Below are 24,258 nucleotides of genomic sequence, written 5' to 3'. Positions count from 1 at the left end.
CCATTCCATTGTTCTCTTCTTGATTGTGTAATTACAGCTTTTACTTGCACTAAGAAATGGCAATAAGTGACCGTGAATCATTACAAAGCAGTGGAACCGCATCAGCAGGTTCTGCTAACAAGGAGAAGCTGCCACTCTCAGGTGGTGCTCTCTTCCAAGAAGACACTGAGATGGCGAGCTCCACCGGAGATGAGAATGACGGCAACAACATCCTCAGTCAGTACTCTCAAGAACAGGTTATGAATATGGGCCGTAACTTTGCGAAAAAGCATGATCTAGACCCTGAGTTGTTTGCAAGAGGTGCAGCAGTGGCTCGTGCACCAAACTCCTTCAACAAGCTGGCATTCCTATCACACGAGGAGAAAGAGGCATTGTTCAGAGAAACCTCACATCCATGGGACATCCCTCCAAAGTTATGGCAGATTGTGCTTTCCGTGTCGCTCTGCGCAGCAACCCAAGGTGCTGACGAGTCTGTCATTAACGGTGCTATTCTGTTTTACCCTGCATACATGGGCATTGGGAACGGAGACGAGAGATCCCGTTGGCTGGAAGGCTTGGTCAATGGTGCTCCATACCTGTTTTGCGCTGTGGTTTCCACTTTTATCACTGATCCTCTGAACAAGAAGTTTGGTCGTAAATGGGTTATTTTCTGGTCATGTGTTGTATCTTGTGTTACGTGCTTCTGGCAAGGCTTTGTCGATAGCCACTGGTGGCATTTGTTCATAGCAAGAGCAGTTTTAGGAGCCTTCGGTCTTGGTCCCAAATCAGCAACTGTTCCTGTGTACTCATCGGAAGCTGCACCTGCTGCTATTCGTGGTGCACTCACCATGCTTTGGCAGTTCTTCACTGCGATGGGGATCGCATTGGGCTATGTCTTTTGTCTTGCTTTCTACTACGTTCCAGACCACGGTGTCGGTGGTGGCTTGAACTGGCGTCTCATGCTGGGCTCTGCAATGTTACCTGCGTTCTTTGCTTTGGCCCAAATCCCATTCTGTCCTGAATCACCACGTTGGCTAATGGGTAAAGGCCGCTACAAAGATGCCTGGGAATCTCTGCGTTCTATTAGAAAACATGATATCACCGCAGCAAGAGATTTGTTTTACCAGTATGTGTTGTTGCAAGAGGAGGAGGGTATGGATATGCCAACCTCACAACGTTTGAAAGAACTATTCACGGTGAGAAGAAATCGCAATGCTTCTCTCGCTGCATTCATTGTTACATTCATGCAGCAATTCTGTGGAATCAACGTCATTGCATACTATTCGTCCTCCATCTTTGTTCAAGCTGATTTTGCAGAGATCAATGCCCTTGGTGCCTCCTTGGGGTTTGGTGCTTTGAACACAGTCTGTGCGCTCCCTGCCTTCTTCACAATTGATCGTTTTGGAAGAAGATTCCTGTTGTTGCTGACCTTCCCTCTCATGGGTGCTTTCCTTTTCCTCGCTGGCTTTTCATTCTGGATTCCTGAGGACCAAAGAGAAGGTCGTATCGGGTCTATTTGTCTCGGTATCTACCTGTTTACCGTCTTCTACTCGTTTGGTTCCGGTGTCGTGACCTTCCCTTACACTGCGGAGTGCTTCCCACTCTACGTCCGTACTCTGGGAACGTCATTGGCCATCGGAAACTTGTGGTTCTGGAACTTTGTGCTGGCCATCACCTGGCCGTCCATGCTAGATGCGTTCCATCCACAGGGAGCCTTTGGTTGGTACGCTGGCTGGAACTTTGTCGGGTTTTTCCTCGTGTTGTACTTCTTACCAGAGACAAAGGCACTCACCTTGGAGGAGCTTGACGAGGTGTTTGATGTGCCCTTGATGGAGCACGCCCGTTACCAGCATAGGGAGATCATTGACCAGTTCAAAGTGCACGTTCTCAGAAGAAAGAATGTTCAGAGACAGGAGCCACTGTACGTGAAGCACAAGATGGCCATCAAGAACCCAATGTGGAACGACAAGCCAACAGAGCAGTTTGTCGAGTAGAAGAGAGCAGGCCTGGAATGAATATATATCAGGATGACTGTGATTGTTTTGTTAGTGATTTGAAATACACGGTGTTTAATGGGATCCACGAGGTTTAGCAGAGCTCAGTAGCAGATATGGGCTCCAGAGAGCACCATATACCTTTCTTTCTGTGCCCTTTGAGTATGGTGTAGCTGTGATTGTTGGAGTCGTATACGCTTGCACGGTGCCATGTGCATCTGTCTCGTTTCGTTGCTATGGAAACGAAGGGAAACGAGGGGAAAGAGACGCAGGCAAACAAAGAAAACATCCGTACACCACAGCCCCTGCAAACCATCATCAAAGCAGCCATTACATAATACCTTACGTAATCCGCGCTAATTACCGCTTTCAGAAACAGACGCGTGTTTGCGTGTTTCTTTCCTTCCAAAAAAAGGTTTGAAGCCCCGACGTTTTCTTCCAACGCCAAACAAAGAAAAAACCCTCCCACCAACTTTTGTGTACGTGTTCAAACTTCGCTTTTGTACCTTCATTTGCTTTCCCTCAACGAGACACAAAAGCTTGTTTACAAATGTCGTCTTCTGGTGCAAAAGTCAGAGACGAGGGCATCTCCTCTCGTCTCCGTAATAAGACGCCAGCAGCAAGCGATGGCGATGAGACGATTCCGTCCCGTGAGGCCACCGCTGAGCCGGCGGGTGAGGATGTGGTTGATTCGAAGAAACAGCTTGCCGCCGAGGTTGACGAGCTCAAGTCGTCGTTGGCCAAAGCTGAGGCGATTGTGATGCCGATCTTGTTCACCATCCTTGGGTTCATCACGCGTTGCTACAAGATTGGGGCCAATAAGAACGTTGTGTGGGATGAGGCGCATTTTGGTAAGTTTGGGTCTTACTACTTGCGCCATGAGTTCTACCACGACGTGCACCCTCCACTGGGTAAGATGCTGGTGGGATTGTCTGGTTACATTGCGGGCTACAACGGGTCCTGGGACTTCCCATCTGGACAGGCGTATCCGGAGTATATCGACTTTGTCAAGATGAGACTGTTCAATGCGATGTTCAGTGTGCTCTGTGTTCCACTGGCGTATTATACCGCTAGAGGTATCGGTTTCAACACGCCAGCGGTGTGGCTATTCACCCTGATGGTGATCTTTGACACTTCTTATGTGACATTGGGTAAATTCATTCTGCTGGACTCCATGCTGATGTTCTTCACCGTGGCCACGATGTTTTGCTTTGTGAGATTCCACAACGAGAGAAAAGCGCCATTCGGACGTAAATGGTGGAAATGGATCTTGCTGACAGGTATCTCCATCGGTTGTGTCTGCTCTGTGAAGATGGTTGGACTGTTTGTCACATCTTTGGTTGGTATCTACACCGTTGTCGACTTGTGGAACATGATGGCTGATAAGTCAATCAGCAACAAGAAATACGCGGCACATTGGGGTGCAAGAATCTTAGCATTCATCGTGGTGCCAACTTTGATCTTTATGCTCTCTTTTAAGATCCATTTCGAATTGCTGAGTGGTTCAGGTACAGGTGATGCTAAGATGTCCTCGTTGTTCCAAGCAAACTTGGCAGGTTCAAGCGTCGGTGGTGGCCCAAGAGATGTTGCAATGGGTAACTCCTACGTTACTATAAAGAACCAGGGATTAGGCGGCTCATTGCTTCATTCGCACGTCCAAGTTTATCCAGAGGGCTCTAAGCAACAACAAGTCACTGCCTATGGCCACAAGGATAGCAATAACCAATGGTACTTCCAACGTCCAAGAGGTAGAGATGCATGGAACGAAACTACTGATATTATGGAGTACGTCATTGATCAAATGCCAATTAGATTGATGCACGTCTCTACTGGTCGTAACTTGCATTCGCACGAAGTTGCTGCACCAGTGAGTAAAAGCGAATACGAAGTTTCTTGTTATGGTGATGCCAACATTGGTGATCCAAAGGATAACTGGGTTATTGAAATTATGCACCAGTATGGTTCCGAGGATAAGTTGAGAGTCCACCCATTGACGACCTCGTTTAGATTGAGACACCAATTGTTGGGATGCTATTTGATGCAATCTGGTAGCTCCTATCCAGCATGGGGTTTCCATCAGAGTGAAATTGTCTGTGCCAGAAATCCGTTCGCTCGTGATAAACGTACCTGGTGGAACATTGAAGAGCACCGTAATCCTAACTTGCCAGAACCTGGTCCAGATTTCAAATTGCCAAAGACAAATTTCATTAAGGATTTTGTCCAGCTGAACTTGGCTATGATGGCCACGAACAACGCTTTGGTTCCGGATGAAGACAAAGAAGACATGTTGGCTTCACAGGCATGGCAATGGCCAACTCTTAACGTTGGTATTAGACTCTGTGGCTGGGGTGATGACACCGTAAAGTATTTCCTCCTTGGTTCCCCGGCAACTACCTGGACGTCTTCCGTTGGTGTTATCGTTTTTGCAATCTTGGTGGTGTACTACTTGTTGAGATGGCAAAGACAGCAGCGTGATTTCGAACCAAACTCTGAAAAGCTCAACACATTCCTCATGGGTGGTATCTATCCAATGTTTGGCTGGGGACTACACTTCTGTCCTTTCATCATCATGGGTAGAGTCACTTATGTCCATCATTACCTGCCGGCTTTGTACTTTGCTATGATTGTCCTTGTGTTCCTCCTCGAGCACTTTACAAGACCATTGCGTGAAGGTAAAACCACAAAGAAGACTATAATCTATTGGTCCATTTACATCGTTTGGTATATTGTTGTCATTGGAACTTTCTGGTACTTTAGACACATTTCGTTTGGTCTTGAAGGTCCATCCAGAGATTACGAGTACCTGAACTGGCTCAAGACATGGAGAATTGCCTGAGTCTTTCCCTTATCATCGAATACATAAACGAACCCACAAAAGTTTGCAAAGTTGAAGAAAAAACAATGCAAAATAAAACAAAGAGGAATGAGGAACGAAGAAAGAAGCAACAAAAGAGAGAAGTATATATTTAAAAACAGAATGAACGAGTTTTGTTGATGGAATGTTAGCATTGTAGTAGATTTTCTTTCCACATTTACGGTCTAGAGAACTGATTCGTTTGGTACAGGATTCGAACCCAAACATGTTATGGTGATGTGGTAACGAAGTGGTAATTCCCTGATCTATTTGGTAGTATCCAAACTGATCACGAAGACCCCAATCGCGTTTACAGTATCGAGGCACTACAGATCATCCCGTTTATTAGTATATAAAGGGAGTTTAGAGATGACCCTAGCTCCATATATGAAGTCGAGCTGATGGTGTATGGGCCTAGTACTATTTTCTCAAATACGTAATCATCACGTATCAAAACTCTGTATCTGAGTCAGCAATGGTGAGTTAGACATCGCCAACTCTCCATGACATCATGGCTCACGAGTTAGCCACCATTAATGTTATAAATGGTGTACAGTACTTGCAACACCAATCGATATACAACATACACTGCGGTTGGACAAATCCACATCCGAACACCAGCTTCACAATATGGTACGCGCCACATTCATCCTCATGCGGCCACCGGTTAATGCCGCGCTGGTACAGACACTCAAAAAAGGATCACAAAAAGGACGAGTTAAATTTTGTCTTTCTTGCCCACTTGACAAAACAACAACAACAACAACAACAACAACAACAACGTAGGAGAAGACGACGGAGGAAGAAGGAAGTGACATACAAATCCATTCCATTTTTGCTTTTGCTCCTTGTTTACCGCAACACAGACAGAGACAGAGAGAACTTTCCCGTTGGATACTTGTGAGGTCCTCGTGTTTGTTTACCCATCCTCTAAAAAGCTGTCTTGTTTTATTATCACCACTTTTTATATATACCTAGTTCACCCCTTAGAGTGGAAACAAGTCACCGCTGGGGCGTATTTTCCGATTTTGTTTAAAAGCGCGCGCCTTTCCAAAGCAACGAGAACGATACATCGACGTAGATTTTATCCTTGTATCTGACGAACTTTGGTCATGTTGCACAGGTCACAGGACCGTTTGTACTCCATGATTTCAACAGACCCGATGGTGATGAATGGAGGTGATGAATCGGTGCCACGGGCAGTTCCCACGGCGACACACGCTTTCGAAACATTGTCAAACTACAATGGGATGAATTTGGAGGAGATGTTGAACTTATACTGTGAGATATCTGAGCTTGTATCGATGGCTTCCAAGCAGCTCTCACAGTATCGTTATGGTGACCCTGGATATACCCAGTTGCACGCAGTCCACGCACAGATGCTAGCAAAGCGTGATAACTGTGTGCTGGGCTTGTTGAATGAGATTCGTCGTCATCCACAGAGCATTGGCATCATAACAGAGAGATGTGGTGATGGTTTCAAGGAGTCGTTTGGCTCCATTCTTCCATGTGTTGGACGCCAAGGTGCCCAAGAGAATGGGAACCTGAATGTGAATGTGGAGGTAAAAGGCAAGAACACTGTTCTACGTGAATCAGCTGGAACTGAGCCAAAGTCCAGGGCCGAAAGTACTCTTGCGGCTAAAGCTTCAAAGGAGAGAGGATCAGGTATGATGACTATCCCTGTTGAAGTTGCAACGTCAATTGCAGCGTCCAACTCGTCACCTACAAATCCTCCAACTTCCTTTACTGGAGCAGATGCTATTGAACCTTTGAAGCGAAAAGTTTCCGGTTCAGATGGTAAGCTGAAAGCCACTGTTGCTGCTGCCCCTGTTGTTATTGCCCCTGCTGTTAGTACTGTTACTGCCAATAATACTGCTGCTGCTATTACTCTCCAAAGGGAAAAGAAAGAACAGGCAAGTACCTTAAAGAGGCCAAGATCTCCAAGTGTTGAGTCGTCTGCAAAGAGAAAACCAAACCCCAAGGAGTTGAAAGCGGTGTCAGGTTATTCGCAACTGACTCCAGCACTGAATGCTTACCTTGATAAGATTCGTGTGTTGAAAGGCCACGAAGCAGTTGAGAAAGAGGCAAAGAAATTGATACAAAACTTACCTATACCAGTGGGAAAGTATCGTTTCTATTCGGATAATGAGAGAGATGACATGTTGATGTCTATCGAAGAAAAGTTGATAACCTTTGATCAGGCAAAGAGATTCGTTTCTGGCATTATCCATCAACAAGTAAAGAAAAGTCCAAAAGAGATTTCTAAAGTTGTGTCTTTGTTGATGTCAAGAGTTAACAAGGACCATTACGGCACTGATTTCGATCTTCGTACCACTATTTTGGAGAGTGTACTCGATTGCTTCCGAAATAAGAAAGAAGCCATGAGTGCAATTGGATTGGAGATGAATTCAATGAAAAGACTTGGTAATTGGATCAGATTTGATTTGAGAAATAAGACCACTACGAACAATTCACTCTATCTAAGATTCTTGTCCTCTTTGGATATGATCACCGAGCAACTCGTGCTTACTAAGTTGATGGACGTGTTGAAGACAATGATGAAGAGATGTCCGGAGTGGAAGACTAGTATTCAAAACTTGATTGTTGCATCCCAGAAGAGAGAGAAAGAGCTTAACAAGCAGCAGGGTCTGAAGGACAAAACTACAAATGAACCTTCTACTAATAGCTCCACTCCCTCTACTGTGGCTGTTGCTAACATATCGAAGCCAAGTCCTTCCGTACCAAAAACATCTTCTTCTCCAACAAATCTTGTACCTGCACCGCAAAAGAATACCCCATTGAAATTCTCCATAGTGTCATATTTGACTGGACAGCAGAAGAAGAGGATTTCACCAAGTGCTGAAACTACTGTTTCATCTTCTACTCCAATAGAAGAAGAGCAAACTAGAGATGTATCATCCACTGCTAACCCTGTTAATCTTTCCTCTTCAAATGATAACGGTTTGAGATCCATTCTCAAGAAAGCTTCCAGTACAAAACCAAGGTCCAAGACCCGTGTGACATTTAAAGATGATGATGAACTGGTACAGATCAAGGAGATACCTATGGATTTGGAGACTTCTCACAGCACACGTGGTTCATCGATGGTGAAGGATATGGAACATTCTGAAGGCCAGATATTAAAAAATATGAACGGAATTCAATGCGTCGAAAGTGACGTTGAATGGAGAACCCCTCGCCGTATCAACTTTGACGAAACTAACGATTTTGAAAGACAGACCGTCTCTGTTGTTAGAGGTGGCACCAAACCTCTGCTGTTAACTGATGATACTGATTCTGTAGCGAGACCAAATTCATATGAAAGCAGATTTTCCCCATTTGAACAAAATGAGAAACTAATCACTGCAGTGAAATACTTCAATCACAAGAATAACGCTGCTCTTGACGGCAAAGAGTCTTATTCACCAGACATTGGACAATCTGTCTCTGTTCCAGTTGCACAACACTCTGAGGATGTGGTTATGCCTCAATTGGAAAAATCAGAATCACCACCTGTAAAGAGATCAGGGACTTTAGAGAGACCTTGGAAAGTGCAGAAACAGGGACACTCCTCTTCTACTGGAATAATCAAGCCATCCAATACATCAGCTCACCAAACACAGACCTTAGAAAGAAACGAGGAAAATGAATCAGATGATGAGCTTATGTCTATCCTTGCGGATGGCGACTCTCTAGTGAATTCACACCTGCAGAGTCGTAACAATACCGATGAGGACTCCTTAGCGGATTCACACTTGAAAAGTCATGATGATACCGATGCTGTCACAAGTAATAAAACTTCTGATGCTTTGGTGAAGGACAAACCTAGCGTGAGCATTGAACATCTCGAAAAGACTACAGTTGCTCCAACCGGTGAGGCAAAGAAGGATGACTACAGAGAACGCGAAGATGAAGTGGACGATGGATATGATCCGGATGATTTGTTCAGTGCTTCAAATAGACAAAGTGCTGCGTTGGACTTAGAAAATACGATCAACAAGCATTCCTTTGTCAACACGGGAATATTCACTGCTGCACATTCTAGATCCGGTGAACTGCCACCGCCACATCCACAGTCAAGGTCACGATACCGTACTCATGAATATCGTATTGATCCACCGCGGAAATCGTTGCATTCACATCCGTGGTTCTCGTCTTCGTCTTCGTCTTCACTTTCACCTCTCGATGGTGAAGATATCGCCTATGTTGATGGTTTGGAATGTGCTGCTTATCCCCAGGGACTTACTCAAGAAGAGAGACAACGTTGTATTTCACCTGAGAAATACGAACTGAGATGCCACGATGTTCGTTCGCATGTTCGTCTAACTTCGCCCTTTGATTGCTCGAAGTACACGAGGACTTGTATCAAATATAACAACTGGTGTCCGTATGGTAGTAAGTGTTTTTTTATACACCCTAAGAGGACATGATTCCCCTATTCCTATTGCAGGTTGAATTGTATACCGTTTGAATTTGACATATAAATAATGGTGAGTAGTAATCAACTTTGCTTTGGTTTACACGTTTTTGATAATGAAGATAATCTCGTTCTAACCCAGTAGTTGTAGATTGCCATTGATAACCATGTTGGTGGAAAGATTGCGATGAAATAACTGAACCAATTTGGAGTCAACTCATCGATGACAGATTCCACCTGACTCTTTAGTGAGTCTAGAGAGCCAGAGTTATCCAATGTATGATCTGCTCTCCTGGTTCTTTCCTCCATTGATAGCTGTGAGTTGATTCTCTGATGTGCTTCTTCTTCACTTAGCTGTGGATTTCTCTCCAATAGTCTCTGTAGCTGGGTTTCCTGTGCACATCCTACTGTTATTACAAAGTTGCACAGCCTGTCCAACCCACTTTCAAATAACAAAGGCACGTCCAAAACGACCAAAGGCTTAAAGTAGTTTTGAGCCAACTTATAGAGGATTCTTCTTCTCACGGCTGGATGAGTTATCCCATTCAGCACCTTTAATTGCGATTTATCACCGAAAACAAACGACCCTAGAGCTGCTCTGTTCAACGATTTGTCATCGTCATTGATCAGATTTGGAATCAACGGGCCAAAATGGCTGATGATTTGATCGTAGGCGTATTCACCTGGTTGAACAACCTCTCGGGCAATGACGTCGGCATCAATGATCTCAACGCCATGTTTTTCCTTCAGAATGGAGGACACGGTGGACTTTCCACACGCAATTCCACCAGTGAGTCCAACTATAAACATAGCTCTTGATATAGGCGGTTTAGGAGGCGGGTTTCTGATTGGCCAAAGAGAAGCGAAGTTGAAGTAGTTTTCCGTTGCCGTGGAGGCGGACAACAAAAAGCCAAAAACCAAAACAAAAACAAAGCCAAAATGTAAACAAACCACAAAATCAAAACAAACTTCTCTGGGTGGCAAATATCAACAACGCAGCTCACAATGGCCTCTTACCCCATGGAATCGACGCTAAAAGGATGTGTGACGTCCCTTTCATCGTGCGTTTCACTCCTGAGCGAATCGCTGAGCTCTCTGGACTCACAAGTTGATGATTTCCAGAGGCTGACTACGATATTAGACCAATCAAGGATATTCACCCTGGTACCCGAGACTGACGTGTTAATGGCGAAGAAATCACTCAGTGAGGAGGTTGAGCCTCGTATAATGGCACTGATGGAGCGGTCAAAGCTGAAGCTGTCCAAACTGGAGAGGAAGAACGCCAATCTACAGAGTAAGAGACAGCTGAACGATATTCGTATAAGTAAGTTCAAATCTGAAGAGGTTTCCATCCAGGGAACACCTGAGGAACTAGAGCAGTTGAGGCAGTTGAGGCTGAAGAAAGATCGGTTGAAGTATAAGCTCTCGAGCATCAATCTTAAGCAGAGGAAACAGAGCTTCCTGATCAATTCTAAAAACTAGTATACAGATCACCATTATTGTTAGTATTCAATTCACTTCTTTTGATCCAAGGACATCATAACAAGGTCTAAGTTCTTGTACATCTTTGATATCAGGTGTTCCACTCCATTGAGCTTCGCTCCAACAGCAAGCAGCACAGGGTCTTGACAGTTTATCGACAGCTTTTCGACTTCAATGACAACCCTGTCGTGAAACGTTATAGCTCTTGTTAGATAGTCGTGTGCTGTGAACTTGTGGAACATCTGCGAGAATAGCCCATGCTTCTCGTGCTCCAACACATCGTTCAACTGGATCCGATGGTGCTTCAGATCGTCTCTTAACCTGTCGGCATGGGAATTCCCCTGAGAGTCAATCTCGTTCCAGGGTTCTTCCGTGACAGTCGTTAGCGACTTGAGTTCCAGAGTTATCTCACTGTTCAGCAGGAAGAAGTCCATCGTGAGTCTATCCTTATAGTGTTCTAAGAGGTTCCCATCGCTGTCAAACACCGTAGTGAGATCCATCTTATGCTGTGGGAACAAGACGTCAAAGTGAGGGTTGTTTATGGCAGTGTTACACTTCCCAAGACAAACCATCACTTTGTTCAGCTGCGAGAAGAACTCATCAAACTGCTCACACTCTTGTAAGATCACCACGTCCGTAAGAGCAGTATTCACAAGCTTTATCAACTCTGTCCATTGTAATAGTTGTAGGTGGCACTGAGGTTTCATCTTGAGACGGAGCTTCTTGCTAAAAGTGTTCAGCGACAGCGTAACGTCCAAATCCACAATCTCATCGCCAATCCTGGTGATCACGCCCTTTGCTTGTTCTGTTCTCGAAGAGGTCAATGCTAACTTGATTGGCTGGGTGCTTGAAGTGATCATCTCAAGACATCGTGTCAAGGTCTCTATCACTTGAGGCAATTCAGGCTTTATCACCGAGTCAACAAGCCACGTTTGATCGCTCGCAGCATTCAGAAGTTCCAATTCCACATATTTCTCTGGTGGTATAGCTGGATAGAGAGAAGCAGACATCTCTTATCGTATACGTTCCGGTATGGTGGTGTGATTTGTACGAGCCTTCGAGTCTGGACGTATTTGCTTTTCACGAAATTACACTCTACCCCGGGGTTCAATATTGGAAGCAATAGGCACCAACATTGAGGCACGAAGCACGGAGGAAGAAGAGGCTAAGAACCAAGCAGAATGCTCTCACCATTTAGATCGCAACGTCGAGGACTTATCCTTCCATCTTTGGCGTTTTTGTCACAGTCGAAATGGTTCAAGACCATCAGAGAGGTTGATCAGTTCCAAGATCCTACTTATGACCCAGAAACGTCGGCTTCTGAGCAGACAACCACTAAGGTGACGTTTCCAGAGAGGACTCCTGATGGTAGAATTCTCATCTCAGACAGTGAAAGGTCACTGATGTTTATAATCTCTGGAATTCAAGCTCTGTTGCACCATGAGAATGGTGCAAACATCAACAACTTTGGAGAGGTTTCTGCCTTTGAATGTGTTTTGAGGTCTCTGAGGGATCAGATGCTTTCCACCAGAGAAGGCCGTCGTATACTACGTGAAAGACCCCAGCTGACGTCGAAGGAACTGGATGTCAATTGGTTGAAATCGCTTCCTCCAAATACTTTGGGCGCACAATACGCCAAATTCACTGCTGATAATGACGACAGAGCTCCTGTTAGATTTATCCAGGACGAGGAGCTGAGCTACGTTTTCTTGAGATATCGTCAAATGCATGACATTGTTCATATCCTGACGGGTTGTAAAGTTGACCTTGCTGGAGAGCTGCCGGTTAAGGCGTTCGAATTTGGCAATACAGGGTTACCAATGACAGGGCTGGCGTGCTTTGCGTACTTCAAACTGAGCTCTAAGAGAAAGGCCAAGGTCAATATGATTGACAGCTTCTTAAATGGACTAAGTGCCACTTCTTTGATAACTGTACCTTGGGAAAGAGTCATGGATAAAGACGTTGATGAGTTGAGGGCTCAGTACGGAATTCATCAATGAAACGATCGTCTTTTTAGGTCAGTCGATCTCGCTGAATGTGAAGATATGTATTTATGTGACTTTCTAACAAGGTGATGTGACTACTTCACCGTAGTAGCAACCATGATTAGATGCCATTTTGTAGAGCTTAAGAAGAAAACCACGTGATATAACCCTATCTTACACGTGACTGACTATATAATCATACACCCGGACATCACTTTTTGATTGCCCATACTTTCAATTAATACTTATTTCCACTTCCTGTCCTCCACATTCCTTTCTTATTCTCTTCATTCCACCGAATTCGACTCTTTGTCCGTTTATACCTTACTCTACAACCAGAAGAATGGCCAGATTTCAGTTCGTTAGACATCTTCACAGAACTGCGCCTTTGAGCAGAACGTGGACTGAGTTCTACTTAAGACAATCCCGTTCCATATTGAAAGGTATAGCCATCTTCTACGCCGGGGCCGCTGCTTGTGGTACTGTGGGATACTTTGGTGGTAAGTGGTACGTTGATCAGTGGCAGCCGATGTGCTCTTCGTGGTCTCTTTATTCCAAATGCTTGGGAAGATTGGGTGTTTATCTTCAAGAGACTGGCGATGACGCCAATGCGGAGATGAGTATTATCTACTGCTTGAAGGCCATTGGCCAGGATGAAGGCATCGAACAGCCAGAAGATGAAAGTAATCCAAGGCTGTTCAAGCTATTGACGGCTGATCAGCTGAATGATCATAAATCTGATGAGTTCAAGTCGAGATATTTGGACTTGGTTATGAGATTAGCCCTCATAAAAGGTGAAAATGGTGATTTTGAGAACAGCTGGAAGCTCTGCCAGTACTCAATAAATTTACCAATGGACAAAGGCTCCAGACATTTGAAGTCTCAGATGCTTCGCCTGGCCTCGAAACTGGACCTGCAAAAGGGTGAGGTCCAACCAGCCGAGTTTTATCTTTTGGATGCGGTTAGGTTCAACGAATACTATGAAGATGGTGTTAGATTTGTTCAGCATGGATCTTTAACGCTTTCGAAGGACTCCAATGTGCCAAATGAGCTGTTCCATTCGTTATTGGACCTTGGTGTTGTGTATACAAAGGAGAAGCAGTACACTAAGGCTCTGGAGATCTTTTTAAATCTGTTACAAGTGACAGAACACGACAAACCAGAGGGCTTTGTTGAGGCCAATAGATCTCTGCTGAAGAACTACGTTGGAGAGATATTGTATTCTCAAGGCTTAACCAATCAGGCGATCGAATGGTGTCGTGACTCTTTCAAAGAGGCAAGAATTAACAGCAAGTTTGACCCATTTAGTGCAACAATCACGAAGCAATCTCTACAAAACCTGGTTAAGCTATACGAGAAGATTGGTGATGATGACTTGAAGAACCAAGCTCAACAAGAGTTGGATAAATGTGTCATCCCAGTAAAGGTCAACAGAGACTGGGCTTTATTGGAGAAGATGCTCAGCTGATGAACCTCCTGTCCATATTATTTATTCTGATCAACGACTGTTGTAATTACACATGAAATACTTTATTAACAAAATACAAAACACCAAACAAGTAAAACGACTGTATATAAATCAACCAGACCTCTCCTTTTCGTCATTATAATTTAAACCCCATGACTAAAATATATCATATAACCCAACAGCAATAAAATTATTAGCCTTTTATTTTTCTCTCTTTCTTTCTTCCCTCTTCTCAAATGTGGCACCTCGAGGGTTCTCAGTATCTGTTAGAACCCAAGAACCAACCGGTGCTGGATTCCTCTTCATAATCGTCATCGTTGTCGTATAATGATAACGTGTTCAAATTGTTACGGTTCTTCTTCCCGTACAGATCAACCTTGAACTTCGGTACACTATCGTTTGGTATGTTCATCTTCAAATGTGAGTCTTTCTTCCCACTGAAATTCATAACCCAGTCAGATGTTGATGGTGATTTCATATCTGGTTTGGATAGTTCTGTCGATTTATGCTCCTTTAAGCTTTTTTCAATCAATTCCTTATCAAACAAATTGTTATTATCTGAATCCTGGATCAAGGTCGCAGTTGAACCGTTATTCATGGTTTCAATACCATCACCCTTTAATTCCAAAGAATCAGCTTTGAGATTGTTCAAGCCATCATCTTTCATAACCAAACTGTTTGCACTGGAATTATTTGAGGAGAAGAACTCCTCCAAATCGGGAACTGTGGTCCCACTGTCTGTATATTTTCCATCATCAATGTCAATGTTCGACCAACTATACTTATGTTCATTTCTATGTGATTGTTGCATCATTGATGCTAGATTATTGGAAGAGGCAACTGGTGTAATGGCGACAGTTCTTCTCGGCCTATCCAGTTGCTCCTTCTCTTCCTTCAACAATCTCTTTGTTCTTTCAAATGAGTTCTTCTTGGAATAAACAGAAGATACCTGCGTATTCTGTTGTCTGAGTTGGTCAGCAGGGTTTTTGTCGCCGAATAAAGAGCTCGATCTAAATCTTCTATGTCTGTGTATATCCATAAAGTCCGGAGACATGGATCTTCTTCCAACGCTAAAGCTCAACCCTTCATCGTCAGTATCCGAATCACTATCGCTGTCAGTTTTCACCTTTGGGTTCAGCAACGATTGTGATCTTAACCTGTTGAAGTTCCCCGTTTTGGACGCAGGCACAACCATCGAACTCTTAAAGTCCAGCTGTTTCTGGTGGTTAAAAGTCGTCTGGACATCTTGGAATGGATCCCTATGAGAATACAAATCAACAGGTTTGAAATCTCTAGATCCACGGAATGGGATATCGGTCTCAACCAGTCTCCAATAGAAGAGCGATCCCTTCATCTCCACAGGTCTAGCCAGCGTAGCAGACCCCAACGGGATCTCCACGAATAACGATTTCCCCATCAGTTTGGAAACAAGAGACCGTACACAGGCGCCATGTGTCATCAAGATCAAGATCTCGTTGTCGTTTTGGCCATCCTGCTGATCCCTGACACAGCTTTTAACCATGGACGCCAGTCCATGGCTCAACCTCGAGTACTGGTGTATAAAGCTTTCGCTGAACGCACCAGGGTTCCCGTGCTTATAAGGATCAGTCAGGTCCAGCCTCAAGCTGACCATCGAGTTGGCATTGAAGGGCAGGTTCGAGTGCAAATACTGGATCGCAGTGTTCATCAACGTCTCGCCGTTATCGTTCGGCGGGAAATGGTTGATGTCGAGATCCGTGTTCAGCCATTCGCTCAGAACGTGATCCACAGACACCGTACACTCCACCGGCCACCTGATCTCCTGCTTCACGAGGAAATCAAGCATGTACTTCACAGTCTCGAGGCATCTCACGTAGGGAGAGGTGTGCAGGCGCAGCCTGACACACCCGCCGTTGTCGCACCGCACGTGATCGTTCAGGTAGTTGAACAGCTTCGCCCCGAGCACGTTGGACTGGCTCACCCCGTTGTTGCTCTTCCCACGCGTGCTCGCAAACGTCGCCAGCCCAGGGTTGTACACGTCGAACCCATCACAGAACTCACCGCCAATACCCCCTCCACCATCATCACCACCACCGCCATAGTTATACCCAATCTCTATCGAAGACACCGTGGACGCCACCTTATCTGCCCTCTGCGCGTGTCTCAGCACAAACAGCGAGTGCAGCGGCATTAGGATTCTCTCTCTCTCTGCTTCTGTTAGCCGCTGAGGAGAAGTAAACAATCGCAGGGTTCAAAAATCTGTTGATGTTTTGATTCGTTTAGAGGAGCAGAGCGAAGAGAGAAAAAGAAAAGGGCAAAAAATGTAGGAAGCGCTGGGAGAGTGAGGACACAAAAACAAATAAACAGATGGAAATGGCCTGATTGGGGAAATTGCCTAGTTAGGCGAGCGGATGACGTAATGGCGGGATTATCTGGAAATGTGCGGGTGTGCTGGTGTGCTGGTGTGCGGGTGTTACATGCCACATGTTTACCTACTGCGATGGGATGGGAGAGGGATATGAACATTAGCCTAGTAGTATTTAACAGGGAGGAAGGGGCGGCAGAGGCGGCAGAGGCGGCGGCAGACATCAGTTGTGCTTCACTTCAACGCTAGGCTCGCGCACACACACAGGGTCTGCTCCGCTAGCAATGTTGCACTGGTGCATCAATCTTCTCTCGCCCTCGGCGAACTGTCCTGTCACTGCGTGCCAGACACCTCTGTTGTGGAAGATCACCAAGTCGCCCTCGTCCCAGCTGTGCGCGTAGACGTTCTCTGGGGCGATTGCCGGTCTCATGAGTCTGTAGACCTCCTCCCTGGCCTTCTCCAAGGGGACAACCTCGCCGTTGGATCTCTCCAACGCCCAGATACAACAGCCGTGCACTTGAAGGTGGTGGTTGCCGGTAACAGGGTTGGTCCAAACCAATGGTAGTCGCTTAACCTTGGACTCCTCCCACTCAGGGAGCTCATCGAGGGCCATCTCCTTGCCCTCGGACACCATGGTCAATCCGTCGCTGGTGGCTTTTGCTGGGGAGATGAAGATGTATGGGTGTGGCGCATAGACGACGGTGGTGTTCAGTGCAAGCTCCTTGTCCTCCTCACTCAACTGGTCAAAGGCCATCTTACCACTGACAAAAGCCGTGGCACCTTGCGTCACCTCCTTCTCCTCCTTGGTGTCCTCATAAACCACTTTCAAGGTTCTCTCATGAGGTGGGACGTGGATTCCCAAGAGCGTCGTGGCAACAGGCGGAGACAACCCGTAAAGAGCAGAATCGATGTGCCATCTGTAGTATCTGGTCTGCCCTTCGGCAACCTCTTCATTGCTAAGCAATGACTTATGGAAAGTGAAGTGTGTTGGGTGTGTCAACTCAATCTCTCCTAATCCGTGATGACCGGCTTCCCATTTGCCTTGGCCCAACACTTGTACTTGTGGCTGACCTGGAATGGAAGTACCATCTTTAGCCAACACAGACTTGGCATGTCTAAACTCCTTGCCGTGACCATACGACTTGCCGTTGATATCAGTGGTTGGGTCCAAACGGGCCGTGAGTAGCCATTGCGAACGAGGCGCCAAATCTTTCTGGTTTGGAATAACAAGAACTGAGTATTCATGAAGCGCATCGTGAAGCTTCTTGAAGTCCTCATCGTTGAGCTCAGAAGGATCAGTTATGTCCTTTGGCAATTCGATAGTGGCACCGAATGGAGCGTCTTTAAGTGGGTGGACTGTGAGCATTGTGTCTTGTTCTATTGAAGGGTCTGTGTGATCTATGGTGTGCCATGTTGGAACAGCTTCAATTGGAAGGATCCAGGAGCCATTTTAAATAGTTTCAGATCAACAAAAGGCGTAAACAACCACAATGACACAAGTACAGTTGCTACGGTACCGTTGGGGGAGGTTCCGACGGGGATGCCGACGGATGCAATAGACCGGCGGCATTGCCGCCGGTTCGACAAAGCAACGGAATTGGCCAGTGGAGGTGTTGTGTGGGTTCTCGATGTTTGCAGAACCAGGGCGTAATGGCAAGTTTCCTACTCACCAAAATGGCGTGATAACTGTTGCTATATGGTTCCAATTCTACTGTTTGTTTTCAGATGTATTTTATAGGGTCTATTGTTGTGGTTGATCACCAATAAGCAACGTCGACTTTGGCTGTTTAACGATTGGCATTAAAGTGAAGGGGTGGCCTAGTGAGGGATAGAAACCACCATCTAAGCGAATACTGAGTATCGTGTGTTGGAAGAAGGTGTATGCGAACCATTTTAACACCTCAAGAGTGCCTATAACTTCCCTCATTGGTGTGTTATTCTTCCCCAGATATAAGCGAATGTAGCTCTAATCTCCGTACAACGGGATAGCAACATCTATAGACAGAACCAACCTAGTTGTTCCATTCAGTTCACCAATAATACACATGGATAAAGAGATTTCATCGTGATCAGATCTGGCTCAATACAACGACACACTCAGCATCATGAATATAGCCAATAATACAGCCAATAGTCCATACAGAGCTGAAGAATCATAGAGGTTCTACATGAGGTGTCCGGATGAAACATGACACAAACTCCCGGCATGTTCTCTGGCTGTCCCATTCATCTGAGAATAAAACATATCAACAGTGATATAAAATTTTTCGTACAGAAGAAAGCCATATTACCATAGCTAGGATATCTGGGTACCTGTCCCACTAATGTTCGTCCAAGTGGTGTGGATTGATGGTAACGATATCACCATGCGAACAGTACAGCGATCTGGACTGTAAGTATCGGGCTACACTCACGTCCAGGTCGAGTTCGATACAACTACAATCTCAAAGGAAAGGTCACGTGGTATCTGAAGAGCTGAAATGCTAGTGCTTCACAGGCACCATTGACAGCATAGCCGGAGCTCTTCAGAAATCGGGAAACTGACCAATCAGATGGCTCCTGCCTACCATATTACATAGGCATAAAGTACACGATTACATAAGCGAAAAGCACATGATTACATAAGCAGACTAGTCCCAGTATAAGCAACGGGCTCTTGCTGCTTTCCACTTCTCACCAAACCTCTCAAACAACCAAATCCACAATCGGAAGGCCTGTATGATCATTCTAGAAGATAACGATTCTTCGGTAGAGGTGATACACTCATCTTTGCAGACTCCAGAGAAGAAGTACCCCAGAGACGAGTGTGCAATTCTATACAAACTAATATTAGATACTTCACCCTTGGAGAAGTTAATAGAGTCTAGCGTTGAACATCATCTGGATAAACAGGACATCCCCGTGGATATAGACTACGAGCTCATAATTGAGAACCAACGTGGTCTTACGCTGTTCGGGTTCCCGTTGTTTGCTCCAAAGTTCTTCCCATGGGATCCTCCACAGTATGTAACTCCTAAGAACGTCCAAGTCCATGGACTGGTGCTATACCCTTTACCAACTGAACAGTGGCACTGGATATGGGATAAGTGGCATGTGACAATGCTTGGAGATGTGGACGACCAAGGGTGGAAGTATGCTTGGAATTTCAACAGTAAGGCATGGAGAGGTCGAACGTTCTTAGGATGCGTAAGGAGAAGAGTATGGATGAGACTACGGGAAAGACCCTCTCTCTAGAATATATCACGCAATTAATTGATAATAGCTACTAATGGCAACGAATAAAGGAATTTGCATATACAATTGCTCAAACAAATAGGTCAAGTGGTTTAAAAAAAGCGTGTAAAAAGAAGAATAAGAAAAGACATGATACAAAGAGCCAATCAATGAAACAGGATAGCCTATCAGGTCAGACTCAGCGTGCTGTAATCCAAGTTATGGTTGATCAAAGCTTCAACAGTCCAAGAGAAGGCATCAAACATCTTGTAGTTACCGATTTCAAACCCTGAGCCCTGCTTGAACTGGCTACTGTTACCTGATCTTTGGAACCATTTGGATTTTGAAAGGTTCGGTCTCCATTGTCTCTTTATAAGCTCAAGTTCTGCCAAGTTCGACTCAAATGGTGTTATGCTGAAGTAGAAAGCATAGAATAACGTGCTAGTCTCTAAACCACCCATTATCGAGCCCAAGTTCTCATGTTTGAGTAAGATCTGACGGCGTACTAACAGCCAGACGTTTGCAGATCTGTTGTACTCCACTGAAGCATCCTGGTTTGGTGGAACTTGAGTGATCAGATAATCACGAGGTATTGTTAATAGACTTGAACTTGAATAGAGAACGTTGTCGACCAAATTTCTAGTCGAGTAAAAGGATCCAATGATGTCCTGAATTCCCGGTGGTAGATGCATTAACGTAGCATCTGCCTTATATAAGGAATCATCAATCACCTTTGGCACTCGTCTTTCCTGCTGTTGTTGTTGTTGTTGTTGTTGTTGTTGTTGTTGTTGTTGTTGTTGCTGCTGCTGCTGTTGCTGCTGTTGCTGTTGTACAACTTGTGGTTCTAGTACAGATTGAACAGAGTGAACAGGTTCCACAGATTTATCAGTTTCCACTTTAACATGAGAAACAACAGGTGAGCCTCCCAACTTCTTCGCATCGTCTTCTTTCATATGTGCAACCAATGATGACCATTTCAGCTCCTGTTTTGGCACAGCTGCTGGTTTTAACGTGTTCAACAGAGGATTTGAGAACGTACTCTGCACCGTTGGAGAGGGTAAAGAGCTTTGAGCCTGTAACATTTTCTTGATCTTTGGTGTACCATTTGACGTTAAGCTACTACTGCTGTTATTGCTATTCGTCGAGGCACTTGGTATCGTCGGCTGACTTGCTGTTGAATTGCTTGTAGACAAGGACGGCAGTGACTTCTTCTCGGGGCTCTTCTCCTTCAATTGTGGTGCAGGTGGAGTCTTTTCCTTTTCATGATCAACGACACCGTTAAAGCTCGTTACAACTTCATGTTGTAACACCTCATTAGATTCCAAATCCAAGGATTCATAGAGGTACTCATTCTCAACGAAATCGTCACTTCTGTTATTTTGAACAAAGTATTCAACTTCCTCCTTAATGTCCTGAATATCGCTCACTTGTAGCTCACCATTCTCCAGCAGTCTCAGAGCCAACTCCAGCTGCTGCTGATGCCATCTGTATCGCTGCTGGAGCTCCTTCAGCTCCTCCTTCTGCGCATTGTTATTACTCTTCTTGGACTTCTTACCACTGAGCTTTTCAATCTCAACGTCAACGGTTTCGTATTGATGTTCCAACTCATCTATCGAATCCTGTAGGAATTGAATCGTATCAACCTTCTCCTGCTCCTCAGGGTCCAGCTCACCAGCAGCTTTCAGACTCATATTCGAGTAAGCTTTCACCTTTGAGCCCTTCTCAACAACTTTGTACTTCTCCATGGCCACTTCAACAGCCCTTCGGTACTCCAGCAGCTTCTCCTTGTCTTTCACTTCGCTCTGAGCTTGCCATACCTTTATCTGTTCTCTAAGCTTTTGTAACTTCTTCACTTCTCGTTTCAGATCATTCTCCAGCTTCTCCTTGACAGATGCGTTAGGTGCATTCTCATGACGTTCATGGTAAGTGTTGAATATGTCCAGACCTTCGTTGATCTTCTTGAACACCTTGTCAATCTCTTGTTGTAGCTTACGATGCGCCATTATGTAACTCTCTCGCACTCTCTCTCTGTGTGTCGTATCTTATATTATCACCATTAAATGAACAGTTGTTGTGGGTAATAGCAGATTCAGGTATATGATGTAATCGTCGACGATGTGATGCTTCTCGGGTACTTTTGAGGTGATGAGGAAGCGGAAAACAAATTATAGGTCGTATCTCTCAGTTTGGACCAATGGAACCTTTCAATTGAACACTGCTATAGCAACTTTCAACTCCTTATGGGGATCACCGGAATCAATTAACGAAAGAGAAGGATTAACAGAAAAGAGTCAAAAAAAAGCTTCGAGAGAGTATTAATTCCCATCAACGAAAAATTTTGACCGAGTTCCGCCAATAATTGCGCAACTTCCTAATTAGGGAAGTGCGTGAAATGTATTCTTCTGAAACGGGAAAATACAACAGGAAAACGAAAGAAGTAAGAGCGACTTTCCTAAAGGAGACAAACTATGTGTTTCTTCTCTATTGTTTTTGCGCAATTCCATATCAATCTATACAATGAAGGAATAAACCACTCCAAAGACAACAATTGCCAGTGAAATGGATCCGAATACTATGAGAACGAGCTGGAATGTATTGGTGACCACGTTTTTGAACCTCAGGGTGATTGATTCGTGTGTAGATTGGGTGTCTTCCACGACGACATTTAGATCCATAGTAGTATCGTCAACGCTCCATGAGGGTAAGGACTCTGAATGAATAGATATATTGGACCAGGCTATAGGTTGTAATCCTAATATCTGGATATTGTACTCTTCAAATAGGCTGCTCAGCCCCGACTCTAAGTCGTTACCCAATTCGTTAACGAAGCCATAGCAGGATTCAATCGATGACATCGACAGTGGTTCATATTCGATACCTGGGATGGTGATTTCGTATTCGTATTGAACTAGGCTTGGGTATGATGACATGCTGGTGTTCTTTGTGTTGCTCACTGTAAGTAGCAAGATGCAGATCCAGACTATAGTGAAAAGCATGAATGGTAAATTCATGAGAATATACTCTTCAATCCAGTATAATTTGAACCAATCACAATGGATGAATTGCACTGTCAAATCTGTCGTTATTGTAATGAACGGATCCTTCAATTTATAGATCGAGATAAAGAAGTCCCAATTGGACTTCTTATCGCATATCTCCATTAGTTCATCGGTTCTGGATCTTGAGGAGTATTGAAAATGCTTATGGTGGAACAACAAAAGCATGAAATATATAACCACCACACAAACTCCAAGTACGATAAGTGTGGTGTTCAAAGACGACATGTTGTCTCCATCATCATTATTCTCGGTTGAAGCAGTCACGTTGTGGAAATTAACGTCAATTTCATCCATGGTTATATCACCATCATAATTATCGTTCGAAGCATTTGAAGCATTTGAAGCATTTGAAGCATTCACAGAATACGCTTCAAAGGCGTTCAACGAGTTCTCAAATAGGGATTCTATGCTATCAAATAGATCTTCCCGTGATTGATACAATTGTTGTAATTCATCGTCACGATCAGCCTGAAGTTTACTCAAGATTTCTGAAAAGCTCTGTTGAATCCCATCCACATTCAAATCAACAGATTCAATGTCGATAGTATTCCCCACTGTTAAAGTTGTGGTTAGGGAATCTTCGATATTTTGTAACTGCGAAGAAGCATTGTTTAATTCATTGATGACCTGGTTGTTTAATGATTGTACCAGATCTTTAATCATATCAACATAATCCATCTGCTTCGTCTCTGAATCCATCGCTAATGACAAGGAGACGTTTATCGAGCGTGTAGTATAGCTATGCCACTCTTCAAAATATGACGTTATTGAACTTCTTTGTGATTGAATCCAAGATTCATATATTGTAAGCTCATCATCCCGGGCTCTTTGTACCAGTCCATTCCAGTCAAAAGGGTCATCATTGTTAAAAGTCACTGAGGTGTTGGTATAACTTCTAGGATCATCGAGGATTTGAAGCGAGTCTCTATACAATACAATGACAAAAAGTAGAATAACGGAGACAATGATATACGGTGATGCAATTGCCTGAACAAGGGTGGATCTCAATGAATTGTGGAAATGTTGCGATGATTTGTACGTCATGAGGCCATGGCTGTAGTTCAACCCTCAAGTCATGAGAAAGAACACATGTCCTACACTTCCGGCTATATATACCAAGCACACCAATACCACACTATTCAGCAATGGAACCATACTACCGGTGTATCGTACGAAGCTGTTTGGTAAAGCACAAGCTGTTGTTTAGCTTTTGTATCACTGGCATAGTTGTTTCATGTGCGTCTCAAATAAGGCACATCTTACCAAACCATTATTGTACGCCACACGTTTACACCAGGGGCTGTAAATATGTAACAGTGGCCATAAGTAGTGGCAAGAAGAACAGTAGCAGATCATCAATACAACAATAAGTATTGTTTCAGTGATTATAGTCCGATGATACTGAAGGGTGAGAGAGTTCCAGTCACGTGATATATGACCAAGTATCACGTGATGGATAGCAA

General features: G+C 44.4%; 14 protein-coding genes across 14 annotated transcripts; 8 read left to right on the top strand and 6 right to left on the bottom strand.

The window, feature by feature from the left end:
• The first annotated feature begins 127 nt into the window (after positions 1-127).
• Positions 128-2,298, top strand: CYBJADRAFT_138033 (uncharacterized protein). Its single transcript, XM_020213156.1, has one exon. It carries the CDS (start codon positions 171-173, stop codon positions 1,971-1,973), a length of 1,803 nt encoding a protein of 600 aa, XP_020071539.1. The 5' UTR covers positions 128-170; the 3' UTR covers positions 1,974-2,298.
• A 158-nt stretch (positions 2,299-2,456) lies between these two features.
• On the top strand, positions 2,457-4,970 carry PMT2 (dolichyl-phosphate-mannose-protein mannosyltransferase PMT2). The gene has a single exon (XM_020214792.1). The coding sequence runs from the start codon at positions 2,524-2,526 to the stop codon at positions 4,807-4,809; it is 2,286 nt and encodes a 761-aa protein (XP_020071538.1). The 5' UTR covers positions 2,457-2,523; the 3' UTR covers positions 4,810-4,970.
• A 368-nt stretch (positions 4,971-5,338) lies between these two features.
• CYBJADRAFT_161912 (uncharacterized protein) lies at positions 5,339-5,731 on the top strand (the record flags this gene model as incomplete). The annotated part of the gene is made up of 1 exon (XM_020213648.1): positions 5,339-5,731. The coding sequence occupies one exon, from the start codon at positions 5,339-5,341 to the stop codon at positions 5,729-5,731; it is 393 nt and encodes a 130-aa protein (XP_020071537.1).
• A 208-nt stretch (positions 5,732-5,939) lies between these two features.
• Positions 5,940-9,257, top strand: CYBJADRAFT_172475 (uncharacterized protein; the record flags this gene model as incomplete). The annotated part of the gene is made up of 1 exon (XM_020216343.1): positions 5,940-9,257. The coding sequence occupies one exon, from the start codon at positions 5,940-5,942 to the stop codon at positions 9,255-9,257; it is 3,318 nt and encodes a 1,105-aa protein (XP_020071536.1).
• A 71-nt stretch (positions 9,258-9,328) lies between these two features.
• Positions 9,329-10,054, bottom strand: CAB5 (putative dephospho-CoA kinase; the record flags this gene model as incomplete). The annotated part of the gene is made up of 1 exon (XM_020216342.1): positions 9,329-10,054. The coding sequence occupies one exon, from the start codon at positions 10,052-10,054 to the stop codon at positions 9,329-9,331; it is 726 nt and encodes a 241-aa protein (XP_020071535.1).
• A 195-nt stretch (positions 10,055-10,249) lies between these two features.
• SPC19 (Spc19p) lies at positions 10,250-10,726 on the top strand (the record flags this gene model as incomplete). Its single annotated transcript, XM_020216341.1, has 1 exon — positions 10,250-10,726. The coding sequence occupies one exon, from the start codon at positions 10,250-10,252 to the stop codon at positions 10,724-10,726; it is 477 nt and encodes a 158-aa protein (XP_020071534.1).
• Positions 10,542-11,873, bottom strand: RAV2 (Rav2p). Its single transcript, XM_020214791.1, has one exon. It carries the CDS (start codon positions 11,734-11,736, stop codon positions 10,759-10,761), a length of 978 nt encoding a protein of 325 aa, XP_020071533.1. The 5' UTR covers positions 11,737-11,873; the 3' UTR covers positions 10,542-10,758.
• Positions 11,532-12,820, top strand: COQ4 (ubiquinone biosynthesis protein COQ4). The gene has a single exon (XM_020214790.1). It carries the CDS (start codon positions 11,908-11,910, stop codon positions 12,724-12,726), a length of 819 nt encoding a protein of 272 aa, XP_020071532.1. The 5' UTR covers positions 11,532-11,907; the 3' UTR covers positions 12,727-12,820.
• A 185-nt stretch (positions 12,821-13,005) lies between these two features.
• On the top strand, positions 13,006-14,323 carry CYBJADRAFT_167150 (uncharacterized protein). The gene has a single exon (XM_020214789.1). It carries the CDS (start codon positions 13,055-13,057, stop codon positions 14,177-14,179), a length of 1,125 nt encoding a protein of 374 aa, XP_020071531.1. The 5' UTR covers positions 13,006-13,054; the 3' UTR covers positions 14,180-14,323.
• Positions 14,324-14,435: 112 nt separating this feature from the next.
• CYBJADRAFT_161906 (uncharacterized protein) lies at positions 14,436-16,349 on the bottom strand (the record flags this gene model as incomplete). Its single annotated transcript, XM_020213647.1, has 1 exon — positions 14,436-16,349. One exon carries the CDS (start codon positions 16,347-16,349, stop codon positions 14,436-14,438), a length of 1,914 nt encoding a protein of 637 aa, XP_020071530.1.
• A 356-nt stretch (positions 16,350-16,705) lies between these two features.
• On the bottom strand, positions 16,706-17,961 carry CYBJADRAFT_167149 (TauD/TfdA dioxygenase family protein). The gene has a single exon (XM_020214788.1). It carries the CDS (start codon positions 17,887-17,889, stop codon positions 16,747-16,749), a length of 1,143 nt encoding a protein of 380 aa, XP_020071529.1. The 5' UTR covers positions 17,890-17,961; the 3' UTR covers positions 16,706-16,746.
• Positions 17,962-19,241: 1,280 nt separating this feature from the next.
• SPO73 (Spo73p) lies at positions 19,242-19,757 on the top strand (the record flags this gene model as incomplete). The annotated part of the gene is made up of 1 exon (XM_020216340.1): positions 19,242-19,757. One exon carries the CDS (start codon positions 19,242-19,244, stop codon positions 19,755-19,757), a length of 516 nt encoding a protein of 171 aa, XP_020071528.1.
• Positions 19,758-21,334: 1,577 nt separating this feature from the next.
• CYBJADRAFT_119716 (Not CCR4-Not complex component) lies at positions 21,335-21,739 on the bottom strand (the record flags this gene model as incomplete). Its single annotated transcript, XM_020212296.1, has 1 exon — positions 21,335-21,739. A coding segment is annotated over one exon (405 nt), but the record flags the coding sequence as incomplete, so codon positions are not given.
• A 507-nt stretch (positions 21,740-22,246) lies between these two features.
• CYBJADRAFT_172465 (uncharacterized protein) lies at positions 22,247-23,839 on the bottom strand (the record flags this gene model as incomplete). Its single annotated transcript, XM_020216339.1, has 1 exon — positions 22,247-23,839. One exon carries the CDS (start codon positions 23,837-23,839, stop codon positions 22,247-22,249), a length of 1,593 nt encoding a protein of 530 aa, XP_020071526.1.
• Positions 23,840-24,258: the final 419 nt, after the last annotated feature.

This window comes from Cyberlindnera jadinii (genome assembly GCF_001661405.1).
Source record: "Cyberlindnera jadinii NRRL Y-1542 unplaced genomic scaffold CYBJAscaffold_4, whole genome shotgun sequence".
NCBI classification, from domain to species: Eukaryota; Fungi; Ascomycota; class Saccharomycetes; order Phaffomycetales; family Wickerhamomycetaceae; genus Williopsis; species Williopsis jadinii.
The sequence above is the reverse complement of the archived record's forward strand: the minus strand, read 5'-3'. Positions and strand labels throughout refer to the sequence as shown.

Coding starts and splice junctions, on each gene's coding strand:
- RAV2 (XM_020214791.1), bottom strand. CDS start 11,736: ATGTCTGCTTCTCTCTATCCAGCTATACCACCAGAGAAATATGTGGAA.
- COQ4 (XM_020214790.1), top strand. CDS start 11,908: ATGCTCTCACCATTTAGATCGCAACGTCGAGGACTTATCCTTCCATCT.
- CYBJADRAFT_167150 (XM_020214789.1), top strand. CDS start 13,055: ATGGCCAGATTTCAGTTCGTTAGACATCTTCACAGAACTGCGCCTTTG.
- CYBJADRAFT_138033 (XM_020213156.1), top strand. CDS start 171: ATGGCGAGCTCCACCGGAGATGAGAATGACGGCAACAACATCCTCAGT.
- PMT2 (XM_020214792.1), top strand. CDS start 2,524: ATGTCGTCTTCTGGTGCAAAAGTCAGAGACGAGGGCATCTCCTCTCGT.
- CYBJADRAFT_167149 (XM_020214788.1), bottom strand. CDS start 17,889: ATGCTCACAGTCCACCCACTTAAAGACGCTCCATTCGGTGCCACTATC.